This window comes from Lucilia cuprina, chromosome 4, assembly GCF_022045245.1.
Source record: "Lucilia cuprina isolate Lc7/37 chromosome 4, ASM2204524v1, whole genome shotgun sequence".
Classification (NCBI taxonomy): domain Eukaryota; kingdom Metazoa; phylum Arthropoda; class Insecta; order Diptera; family Calliphoridae; genus Lucilia; species Lucilia cuprina.
Genome location: NC_060952.1, coordinates 71856288 through 71870608, shown reverse-complemented (window position 1 = coordinate 71870608; position 14321 = coordinate 71856288). Strand labels below are relative to the sequence as shown.

General features: G+C 25.8%; 1 protein-coding gene across 12 annotated transcripts in view; it reads right to left on the bottom strand.

Moving 5' to 3' along the window:
- The window catches only part of LOC111690812 (maternal protein pumilio), a 352313-nt gene that overhangs the window by 8731 nt on the left and 329261 nt on the right, over positions 1–14321 (bottom strand). For all 12 annotated transcript variants that reach the window (XM_046950482.1, XM_046950480.1, XM_046950483.1 and 9 more), the window contains 2 exons: positions 8114–8506; positions 7398–7614 (listed from right to left, as the gene is read on the bottom strand). In XM_046950482.1, the coding sequence (XP_046806438.1) occupies positions 7398–7614; positions 8114–8506 (610 nt within the window). The remainder of the gene's footprint in view (positions 1–7397; positions 7615–8113; positions 8507–14321) is intronic.

Sequence of the window (14321 nt, the reverse complement as noted above, 5' to 3'; positions counted from 1 at the left end):
ATCCAGTTAAGGAAATTAAAATAAAATGTTTAATTAAAGAATTTATTATTTATAAAATGCATAATATAAATATTTATTTATTGCATATCTTAAGGCATATATGTAATAAAATATTTAACAAATAAGAAATACTTTATGGAAGTATTAGTATTTTAAAAGATTTAAAAGCTTTTGAATGAAGTAAATAAAAATAAGTATATAAGCAATATTTTTTTAGAAACAAATTTATATACACAACCTAAAAATATGCAATATATATTGATTTTTATTTATATTTTACATAACATTGTAAAGAAATTTATTTTTTATATTGTTTATTGATTTTTTAATATGTTCAGATTCCAAGTTAATTATTGATCAAACCTACTTCGTAGATTAAACAAATAGAAACACTTTAGGAAAACTAATACGTGCTTAATTTTAATAGCAATTTGCACAAAAATATTTATATATTAAACAATTACCTTTTATTGGACATTGTTTTTAATGTATAGAATTATATTATATTGTTTATTCATTTACATTTAGGAAAATGCATTTATAAACGTTGTAGGTATTTAAGCAATCAATATTTAAAGCATATTTAGAGGTTTACATTGGAAATCAAATGTAATTAATATTTTATATGATAGAAATGAAATAAATTATTTCTAAAATAGAAAATAAGGTTTCACAAATTGGTAATAAAAATTATTTCATAAAAAATTATTTTTTATCCGAAATGATCTTTCAAAGCTTTACATTCACATTAATTGAAAACTATTGCCAAAAAATTTAGTATATTTCAAGGCGCTCTCAATGAACATATTAAACAAAATTTAATTGAAGTTCATTGCATTTAAGAAAGTGAATTTGTTTTTCAAGTTTTTTTAACAAACAAACTATTCTGGTGGGAGGAAAGAAAATATGTAATTGACAACAACAATAATTGTATCAGTGTCTAACAGCATGTAATACCCGAATGACCGAAAAGCAGCAGAAAACTTTACATATACATTTTTTTTTGATTATACCAGTTGTAGACTAAACAGAAGGTTAGCAGCAGGTGGGATTTTTAAACAAACAAAACTTAAAAAAACTTCAACAAAAATACTAACATACACCACCCAAACAAATATACAAAACAAACAATAATTCTGCCAAAAGGGATTTGTAGCAAACGACTAGACGTCTATTTTTGCACAAGAAACAAAATCCAAAAAATTATCTACCAACATAGTACACAAAGATTCAAAAGAGAGTGTGGTAAGGAAGATGAGACGTATACAAAGGATGCAACGAATGTAATATAAAGTAGATAGAAAAAAAACAAAGAAATGAACTGGATGAACATGTTGCAGACATAAACAACAACAATATAAGCTTCATTTGATACAAGCCATAACATTAGACTACACACATACTCTAAATAAACAAACATAGACATACTCACTTACAAATGTTTATGCATGTAAGTTTAGGTAGATGAGTTAGATAACCTCTCCCCTGTTGAGATTGTAGGTAATCAAGTAGAATATAATATCTCTCCCTCTATGTATGTATAAATGTATAATATTCAACTAAACACAGGTGCAATAACAATAATTTTTCTCTCTCCCCTTACATTATACTTTACTTTCTGTTCAGTCATACTCTTTATGCTTTATTGTGATGATATGAGTGAATACAATAATGCAATTGCACACAACACTTAATATCAACCGAGCAGGATGAGAGCTTTACAAAGTGAAATAGTAGGGGGCGGTAATAAGGCAAAATAAAAATCTCTATTTCATACAAAACATTTATTTATTTTTCATTTTTTTTCTAACAAAATGTAACAAGTAATTGTTGTTCAAATCTCATATGTGTGTTTAAGGCACAAAAGCAATTTTATTGCAGACATAAAATATACACTCATTACTAATACATACTTAAATACAAACATACGTACTAACAGATACAGTTGCAATAACACATGTTTTCTATTCAATTTATTTAACAAAAGGATGTTTTAAAAAGGATATTGTACATTATAGAGTTTAATCGGCCACAACGAAAACTTTTGTAACGAAATTTTTTGGGTTTAACATAACTATTAGCTATACTAGGAAATACCAAATTAAAAGCCGACTAAGTGGAAAAAATACTGCTTTATATCATAAATAGTTTAGAAAAGATATAACTGAGGTTTTAATATCACCGACTAGGGACCTAGTAAACATTTTTTAGATTTTAGTCTGAAATTTCAGTTTAACTCCTTTATTATGTAGGCCTTTCTTGGGATTTGATATATACATCCTAACTAACTAACATCTATAAAAAACAATAGCAACAATTAAGTAAACGTATTAAATTAGGAAAATTTTAAATTATGAAATATATTGTCCAATTAAATAGTGAAGTTTACTATCTCTATTTATATAAATCTTCTCTTATACTATTTCTACAAACTGAGAACATAATGTTATTAATGTTGTAAAACAAGTTACAATTACAATCATTAATATTTGAGAACTTAACTTTTGTATGTGTGTATGCACAAGAGATAAAGTTTTATATACCCACAGTTCGGGCTGACTGTACAAATATAAGGATTTTATATAGTATTTTGCTTTAACCTTGGTATCAGAATTTGTTATGTTTACGATTAGTTCCCTTTATATTATTTGGGGTTATTAATCGGCCATCAACTTCTCTCTGCATTACTTGGGTACACTAAAGTGACAATTGATTTCTTCAAGCATTGCAAACACTAAAAACACTAATAAACTACCCTTTACACAGTTAAAAATTTGGTCTAATTTCAGAAGTATATACTTTACTTTACTTGAGGACAAATAATTCTTATCAAATTATCAACAAAGTCCAACTACTTGGGATACATTAGCTCCTAGTAAAACTGTTGGTATTTTGCTTTGTAATAGAATATGTTTTAAAGTACTATTTAGGTAAATGTATTTGTAAGGTTTTAAGTTATTTTACTTAAAAAAAAAAAAACTTTTACAGAGATGATAAAATCTGAAAATGTTCCTACCACATCGACTAAAATAAGGTAAAATTATATACTAGTTGTATGGATAGTTAAACATACGTATGTCTAGATTCAACAAAAACAGCTAATGTAATAAGAGAGATTTTAAACACACAATTATTTAGAAAGACACACACACACGCAATATAAAGCATACATTTAGGCATGAGTCAACTAACTGCAAATAATAGCATATAATTATAATCAAATATATAGTTACATAGTACTGGAACAACTTGTGTGAGAGTTAAAGTGATTAATCATAGTATAATTAAATTAAAAAAAATTCTTAACATTATAAGATAAATAAATATATAACTTTCTAAAAATACATTTATTTTTGTCATAAGTAAAGCCAAAATAAAAATATAGCCCCTTAGGCATTTTACAGGAATTTAAGTGATATTTAGGTTGTTACCAAAGTTTATATTTAAATACAAAATTTGTTAACGAACTTAATAAATATGCAACAAAAATTGTCATATTAAAGAATATGTAAAATAGTGTTGCATAGTTTTTGGAGTACAAAAAAATATAAATCTTTCAGCTATGAGAAAACTTTAACCTATGAGAAATTTAATTTACAATTTTGTATACATAAATTCTCTATTAAAAAAAGTTTGCGATAAAATCGTTTGTACCTATAATTTTGATAAATTCTTTACTTTTTAAAAAAACTTTGTGTGAAACAAGTATTTATAAAGTTTAAGAAACAAATGCACAATGTTTATATAAATAAACTGTACAACACTATAAGATGATCGTATAAAGACTTATTAGATACTTTTTATTGCCTACCTTTAGGTGTTATAAATAAAAAGAATTAATACCTTTAAAAAATAGTGTAAATTAAATTTCACCTACACTTTACATTATAAACTTTAGTATATAAACTAAAATACCTTTAATAATAAACTGACATGTTATCTGCTGCTGACATCACGTGAGTGTTGTTGTATTTTACATCTACTATGTATATATGAAGTATAATTTTAGTTTTCATTTGATACCTGACTGACAATTACCTGTCTAAGGTAAACACGCCTTTATGAACATGTGTGTGAAAGAGTTTCATTTGTTTAGTCAGAAAATCGATTTTTATTAAAATGAACAAAAAAAAAAATAAATTATAAAGTATTAAAAATAATGGAAAAAAAGTAAATATAACAAATTAAACAACTAAAATGTTAAAGAAAAATAATAATAAAGCATACATTAGGGAATTTATTATATATAAAAAACAAAAACTAATGTTTTTAGAATGTAGTATAGAAAAATGTTAATTTTACAATTAATTTACAGAAAATAGTTTTTGTTACATTTAGTAATCAACATTGACTTTTTTCCAACATTTTTTTTAAGGTTTTATAATAAAATAATTTATTTTAACCTTAAGGTATGCTTTAGTTTTTTTTTTTGTATTTGCTTACCATTTCCATATAACATATATTTCAATAATTAATTATATAACGTAATTGCATAAAACTAATATGTATAATGTTAAAACAAATTAAATTAATTTGCCATATTGAGTAATTTACTATAAATTTATTATTATTATACCCTACACTTTCGTGAGAATGGTATATATATGTTAGGCATTCCGTTTGTAATTTCTATGATATAATTTTCCAACCCTATAAAATATATATATTCCAGATACTTATAGACAGCGGAGTTGATTTAGCCACGTCTGTCTGTATGTTAAAATCAGTTTTCATAAGACCCTAAATATCTGCGATATCCGAATCTCAAGGAAGAACGCCATTTGACCCAAATTCTAGACAGCCTTTGAATTTTTCATTCTGAGACAGAAATTCGTTAATGACCTACGGTTATTGAGGCAGCCGACCAATGACCGGTCTCACTTATGTCATAATGGTCTCTTACATGCCAAAGGCATGAATGGACGATTTTATCTTATATATATTAATGTTAGATAGAGCCGCAAGTTGTAATATTGGACTGTCAAGAAACTGTGGGCACCAATTAAAGTGGAATTTTTGGTACCTTTTTGGTACTTTTTGATTTTTTTAATATTGAAACTAGAAACGTAAAATTAAGCATCCAGAGGGACTTTCTTACTTTTCTGTGAAGAGTGTGTATAAGATTCGGCACAACCGGATATGGAACTCTTGTTATTATATTAAAACAATTTATTATTTATAAATTGTTAATGAAATGTTTAACGCTGTACTAGAGTGTGGTTGCAGCTATTAAATTACTAATAAAATTTACTGTTTTTTTGCACATTTTTTTTCCATTTAAATAGGTTTTAATTACATGGAATGTAAAATATTAAAACAATTAATAAAATATATATAAAAAAATTTATTGGAAAAAATGTTATTTGAAGTTAAAAAAGCCATGTTGATAAATTCAAACAAAGTCCATAAAACAATAGATCGATAAATTTTATACAAATTTTCATACAAATTTTCGCTACAAAGTAAAAAACGTGTTCCGCAAATTATATAGCATATTTTTAGGTTAATATTAAAATTTGCATTGCTATTCTTTATATATAAATTTTTTTTTTAAATCGTTTAATTATATATAAATTTTCCTTATTTATTCTGACCAACAACTATTATACCTTTTTTTGAATCATCAATATTTAATTGATTTTTTTAATATTTATAAAACCAGTTTAAATGTCTTATTTTTTTATTATTATTAAATTAATTATTTTTATTGAATATTGTGTATAAGGTCATTTAAATATATTTTTTTTATATAAAAACTGTTTTATTTGTGGCTTAAAATGTTGTTGTTAAAATAAATTTATTAATAGTGTTTAATATATTCATACAGATGATTTTAATAAACAGACAAAAAGCAAAAAACAGTTGTGAATTTAATTTTTTCTTGTTTATTTTTCTCATGACAACTTCTTATTGATACAAAAGTTTAATTTATGTTAATTTTATGTTTTAGGCCTCATTTAAATTAAAAATAATAATAAAACGCAGTTTTTCAGGGTTAATACAATGGAGGGGGGTTACACTATAAAGCGCAGTTTAAACATTTTAAGCTGATTTTTTGGTATAAAGCCAAGTCGACATATATTTTGTCATATTTATAAATATTGTAAATTTATTTAAATGTTTGATGGTCAAATATTGTATAAATGAAATGCACCATTAAGCACTTAATAATGTACAATATAAATTGTTGTATTATTTATTGTTTTATTACATTGAATTAAAAACTAGTTTAGAAAGTATAGTTGGCCGTGGTCGACAATATGATATCCTACAAGAGTTATGAATATTAAAGGTGATTTATTATAATAAAGCATTCATCTTGAATATTTCCTTGTTTCCGATATATTTTTATGGACGAAAAACTAATTTCTGAAAGATACTTGATATGAGGGTTTAAAAAAAATATGATTCTGAATTTCATCGCGATATTAAGGCCTTACTGTACATACACAAACATAAGTCAGCTTATAGGCCTTTAAGGTCTAACTATTATATGCTTACATAAACTGAAGTCAGCTTAAGCAACTGTGCGAACACATATAAGTATATAAGAGAATTTTGTCATCAAATTCAAGTCAAAACATCTTCTGAAATGGACTTTGAATGAGAGCTAGGGTTAAAATAATTCTCGATCATTATGAAATTTGACAAAATCATAAATGCTTGTATAAAACTTAATTAAGCCTCATTATATAGAGATGCAAGTATATGTAAATTATTATAAGCCCCTATTCGGGGTATGATTCTGTTGTATGAGATCTATGTGAAATAATGGATTTTTGATTTCAGCTGCTTTTAATAGGCCAAATTTCATTCAATTATCATAACAATTGCGACATGTACCTTGAGCACAAGCTTGACATGGACAGCCAGACGGATGGATGGATGGGCAGACATGAATTCATCGATTTAGAAAACTAAACGAATATTTTTGTGCGTTACAAACATCTGCGCAAACCCAATAAACTCTCCCTACTAAAGTGGTGTAGGGTATAAATCTTACATTTCTTAAAAAAGAAAGAATTTCATTACATTTGTGATAAAGATAACTTTATGTATTAAATTTGCGTAGAAAATTTTGATCATACACAGAGTGAAAAATTACACTTATTTGAAAAAGAAATATACATGCCTGGTACCAAATTGATACCAAAGTGTTTATAATTTTTCACTTTCTGATTTCATAAGTTGGGTCATACATATACATATGTATGAATATATTATTAAGTTATTTATAAAATTTTTTAATTGTTAGTTTTCCAATAAAGTCAATTTTCAATTTTTGCATAATCTTTCAAAATTTACAATAAAATCTTTCACTTTTTTATATACAAAAAAGAACTTTACATTATAAATACAAAATACATATATAAAAAATATATAGAAATATATCTTACCTCCAACACTTGAACCATTTTGTTGTGAATATAAATTCTGTTGTGCTGTTTGGGGTTGTGGCGGATATAGTTGGGGTGGACCTTGTGGTGGTGGTGGTCCGGCACGTGCGGCGCCTGGTGGCACTAAAACAGGTGCTGGACTAACAAGGCGCATTGGTGTTCCTGTACGTGGTCCCATAACAAGCGAACCGCTCTGATCAAAAAATGCCGGTATGACCTGATGTTTTAGTTTTTGTTTTCATATTTATTCACATAATTTAGATTTTTTGTTAGCATTTATGATGATGGGTTTTATTTAGCATATAGTTTGATTTTTTTTTTATTAATTTTATTTATACAGAAGTTAGATTTTGTTTTGTTGAGTGGAGGAATGGATGGGTTATATGTCATTTATATAAAAATAAAACACAGCCACATGAGAGAGAGAAAAAAAAAGAGAAAATATTTTTTGTTTTATGTTTATGTTAAGGTTTTACAATATATAGAATATTTATATTTATATATAATTTTTCATTTTTCAATATATTCATATTTATACAAAATATTGTGAATTTTACAGCTATAGTTTAATTTTTACAATATTGATTGATTTGTTTCATAACTTTGGTTAATTTACATGTAAAATTACACAAATTTTATACTTAAAGCATTTGTTTTCTACATTTCGATTTTATGAATTTTTGTTTTTTGTAAGTTTGTAAATTTTTATTACCCACCTGATAAGATTGATTTTCGGCCCCTTGTTGTGATGGCGTTAACGGCCTTCTTGGTTGTGTGCCTTGTTGTGGTATTAAATTGCCTGGATACATGCCCCAAGGTGCAACACCATAATATTGTGGCATTTGTGCAGCTATTAAACCCATATAGGGTGCTGCATCTTGACCCGGATTAATCACGTAGGGTGCTGCCTGTTGTGCTGCGTATGCAGCATTCTGTTGGGCAGCCAAGAATTGTTGTGAAGCAGCAGCCATTTGCATTTGTTGGGGTTGCATTGTGCCATTGGGTGCGCCAGGAGGTGCACCAGCTGTTGTGGCAGCCGCAGCTGCTGCAGCGGCGGCGGCAGCATTTGTAGCAGCAGCAAGGCCAGGATTTTGTGAGCGGAATAATTGCTAGAATGAAAAGAGAATATAAAAAAAATTATTAATACTTTGTATTTAATTAAGAAATATTTAGATTAACAGAATTAAATATTTGTATATTAAAGGCAAATGTGTCATAAAACGGCTTTTGATAAAGTATTTTACTAAAACTTTAAATAAAGTTGTAACTATACAAATGTTCTTGTTGATTATCTATTTCTATTAATATTTCGAAAAAATTTAACTTTTAATACTCAAAAGCTTTCAGTAAAGTTTTATATTAAACAACTTAAAGTACACAGAGGAAAAAAAGACCTATACATTATATACGCTTGTTACTAAATTGACACCAAAGTGTTTATAATTTTTCAATAAAATCCGTTGCCAAAGTATGTACGGATATTTGTCAAATTAACAGAAAAATAAACAAAATATAGACGAAGTTATCAATTCAACAAAAATGATGAAACTATTTGTCAAACAGGACTTTGCGTTGTCGTAATGACAGCGATTCGTTGTACATTAAAGCATTTTAAAAAGTTCTACATATATAAAAGCTTTATATAGATTTAAGCTTATGTTAAAGTTTAAGCTATGTATATATATTATATATATATATATATATATATATATATATATATATATATATATATATATATATATATATATATATATATATCTATATATATATATATATATATATATATATATATATATTATATATTATATATATATATATATATATATATTAATGATTTGGTTAAATTTTATTACCACTGACAATTTTATAAGAAAATCTACAATAAAAATTCAATTTCCCAAAACCAAAATAAAAATTTAATTCTATCCAAAAGAAAAAATGTTAAACAAACATTTATTATCCTTCTTCAACAACTATTGAACATATTCTTTGTTTATTTTTATTACTATGCAAAAATCTTCTTTCTAATCCTACAAAAATTTCTAAAAAGAAAAACATACAATATGTATAAATAAGAAATATGTAGTTTTTGTTTTTTATAGCAACTATAATCTTTTACGTATGACTATAATACTAAAAACTGACTCGTAAATTTAAAGATTAGTTATATGCTCTGATAGATACTGACACTTTTACTGCAAGTGCTTTTGATACATATGTACATAACTACATACATACTAGTACTATTTTGTACATACCGCTTTCTTTATTTCTTGTGCTGAATTTTAGTTTATTTGCGCTTCTTATTGCCCTGACATAGTTTTTCTTACACGATACAAAAGGAAAACAAAAACGAACTAGTAATAACAATAAGCTTTGTGTAGTTACTTTAACAAAATAGAAGACAATGTCAAATAATATTTTATTTAAAAATTTCGTTGAATATAAAGTAAATTTGCATGGATGAATTTCAATTGCAACGAAAGAAAAAAGGAAGAAAAAGTTAACATTTAAATACAAGAGAGTTAAGTAGTTTTTAATGGGGGCTTTAAAAAAACCATTATGATAAAGTAGGCTCTTAGGAATTAAATTCATTTCAATGTTAAAGTGTGAAAAGTCAGTTCAGTTCATTAAGCTTATGTTTTAAATTTCCAAAGCTCTAATTAACAAATTTGTTATTAAATTTTAAAATTTCTCTAAGTTGCTTTTAAGCGTTTATTTTTGTTTTAAAATTTCATTAAGTTAACATAAAACAACTTCCTACAACAATAAAAGTTTTGTAAAAAAATCGAATTAAGTAAGCCTAAAAATATGTCATCATTATTAGTGCTTTTTTCTAAACTTTGCCAAATAAAGAAATAATTTCTTAAAAGAAAAGTTAATTATAAATTAAATTTAAAAGATTTTTTTAATTCATATAAAGACACACACACACGCCGTTTACACATTTCATCATTTTTGTTTTCGTAAATGATTAAAATTTTAATTTTCGTTTAACTGTGCTAAAACTCCCTAAAGTATGCTTCATATTATTTTTAATTAAATACAATTTCTAACAGAAAAACGTACGTGTGTGTGTACTTAACGAAGAGTGTTGAAAAAACTAATGGCATAATTGAATTGTAGGAGTACTCTATAAGGCAGTAGATTTACTCATGGACTTTGAAGATCAGTTACAAATAGATAAATTTGATTATCATTTAATACAAGTATTCGCTTGGGCTTTCTTTAAGGTGTGTACGTTGTAAAAAAGCTTACAAAGTAAAAATTTTGTATTTGTGTGAAAAAAATTTCGTATGAATTAGTAAAAATAAAAAAATAAGTCCGTGATATATTCTTACATCCAGGTCTACGGGCTCAAGGGATTCATACAAATATAGATCATGTAAAGAGTACTGTAGAACGCTAGCATTTGTCTAAATTAGAATCAAGTTTTTCCTGACAATACATCCCTTAGGAATACTGGAAACATGACCGATCTTAGACAAGGAGAATTTTCATTAATAAACAGATCAATTTATGTAATAATTCCATTATTTTTAAAGACATGTTCCAAACGCTTTCCAACTCTGAAATACCCACTCAAATGCATGAGAGGGATTACAAAAACATAATAAAAATTCCTTTTCACAAAATTAAAACAAAACAAAATGTAAATTATTAATGAGAATTGTGTGTTCAACGTTTGTTCGTACGAGAAAACAAACTAAATAAAAATATAACGGAAAAATAAAATACTCGCTTACTCCTACAGCACAATAAAATCAATAAACATTAAAAATTAATTTTATGATGCTTAAAAGTATGCTAACAAAAAAAAATCATAAATACACATAGACATTTATACAATCATTCGTATGGCAACCAACAGGAAAAGGAAAATACCCCTAAACATTATGCTACAAACATCTCGATTACAACAATGATGAAAGGGAGCGAAAGTTGGAAAAATAAAACAAACCTAAACAAACACACATACCCCCTCTTGCACAGATGTAAAAAAAAACAACAAGAAAACAAAATAAATACAATGTTGAAAATGATTTCAACTGTGAAATGAAATCATATCAACATGTGTTTTTTATAATACACATACAAAAACTTTGATTTTTATTTCAGCATAATATTAGAAAAACATGTAAAACGTAACGTTGGTTATACATACGTACATATGTATGTACGTACTTACACACGCCCAAAAGTATACTTCAAAATTTGAGAATGTTGTATAAAAAACAAGAAGAAGTAGAAACAACTACATACAAATGAAATATAACATAGAAATGAGAATAATAACATTATTTTGAAGTGAAACAGAGCATAACAACATCATAATCATCAGAAACACAATTATTATTAAACAATATTTTATTGGTTAAGAAAGAAAGTAATTTCTTAATATTTTATTAAACGACCAAAAATCTCTTAGTAAATTACAATTTTTAACGATTTTTTTTAAACATATTTAAAAAAGGAAACAATATTATATATTTATTAAAAAATGAAAGCATACTTTTTAGTGTTTAGATGAAATTGTATATTTCAATAAGCTTTTTCATTTCTATTTCATTGTTTTTCCTTTCGTCTTGTACATTTTGTGTTTTATTATTAATAAATAAACTAAACAATTGTATAAAACTGTAATAAAATCAACTAACCGCGAGTAAAACTGAAAACCATGAACCAGAAAAATATACCAACCAAATACTACAACAATACAATGCCATACAAAATAAAAAAAATAAGAAACAATAAAAAGCATTGCCTATATTTTGGCTTTGAATGTGTTAAAATGCCATTATACAAATCTCTAGGGTAAGATTATGTACATTTATATTTTTTTATATACCAACTGCACATACATTTTATATAACAATTCTTATTTATTTATATATTTTTTAGTTGAAAATTATGTAAATGTGTGTATTATGGCAGAGAATCACAAACGCAAATTGTTATTTGATCTGTGTGTATAAAAATAACAAATGTAAAGTAGGCATGAAAATAATGGTAAATAAAAATAACAACAACAACGGAAAAAATAATAATATAATAAAAATGTAAAAAACGATTGTTAGTTTACCAGAAAAACACCCCAAAAATATGCCATCAAAATCACTAATAATTTATTTACACACTTCCTTACATACTCACACAATATACAATAGCGTAAGTAATTGAATATTTAACGAAAAATACTTATTATTCAGACAGACACACACACAGACACACATTTGTATCTAATATTTTTGGTAACTTAGGAAAAAAATCAAGACAAAACGAATTATAAGAATTTAAAAAGAAATAAAATATTGTAGTCTACCCGGGGGAGCAAATTATAAGTTAATATAAAACAAACAAATTCTAAAGGAAAAATAAAAATGTAAAGAAAAGTTATTAAATTAAAAATTTGAAATTATGAAACTATAGCAATATGATAGTCGCTAAGGGTAATGATTTGTTAGGAATTTATATTTAGAAGAATTTTCTCTAGTATATTTTTTTAACAAATTACTTTCAAAGACAAATTACAGATTTATTAATCCTTTAGGTCGGTACATGAGTAGAGAATGGTCCTTACTTACAACAACAAAATACATTTTCATCTACTGATACTGAGATAGTACATCAAATGTTCAAAGTCGTCTAAGGTTTTAAAACAATATGAACTGTTTCTGCTTGGGTATAGTTCCAATCGGGTCTGGGGATCAACATACATTGAAAACTGTAACAGCAATATGTACCGAGCTATCACGGGAAATGTAGAATAGATTAGTTATGGCACCAAAAATTAGAGCAATATCAGCTGATAAGGTTAAGATTTTATTGGTATCTGCTTTATATGGTTTTAAACACTGAAATTATTACTGAATTTACAAAGTAGTTTCCTAAAAGTGTTGCTTTCTTTTAGGAAAAACCTTCAAATATCATATTTTTAGAATTCAATTATTACATTTATTGTTATTTATAGTTAGCAACGAAAAACTTTAACAATAATTACACGAAAATAAACTTTAATTTCCTAAAGTTCAAACTAGAACAAATAATAACAAAAAAAAAACCACATACCTATTGGCAAAATGAAAATAAATTATTTTCAACGACAAACGTTAACTATACAAACAAAACACTTTTATTAACTTAACATTTTCAGCAATTTAACGCCCTACTAGCACGCACACACAATATTTTACTATTTTAGCACCAGAAGAAGTAGCACCAACAACTGCAACAACAAGCTTTATGGCACAAACAAGGAGACACTCAGTTAAGGGAATCCTTGTAAAATAATAACTAACTTTAAGCTGCCATCATATATTCATTCATAATCATACGGCTATAATAGAAAACGAGCGGTAGAGAGAGAAATAGAAAAAACAAATGAAAATGTTACAAAATAATAAGGTGGGAAAGTGTAAACAAACACGCAACAAATGCCACTAACTCTATACGTAGAACCATCACTACCTTTAGTTAGAATGTTAAGAAAATTTACTACTTGAAACTATAAATTTTTGAAATAATAAACACTACAGACCAACATTTTATTTCTTTTCTTTAATTTTTTTTTCCCGTTCATTCATAAATAAAATATAATAAAATAAAGGGGAAAATGTTTATGTGTTTAACTTAATAATACTTGTAAATAACAAATACAACACTTAAATTCAAACTTAAAGCACCTACAATTATGCTATATTTTATTGATATTAATATTTTATAGCTTTTCTCAGGCCCAAGTTCAAAAGACTTTTATCGAAAATGCCTTTAAGTATGTTAATTAAATGGTATTTGTAAATAAAACTTAAGCATTTCATAAATCTTATAGTTTTTTTTTTGCTTAGTTTTAGTACATTTTAGGAATTGATGCCTAAAAGTATGCTTCATATATTAATACATCATATATAATATATATATATATAT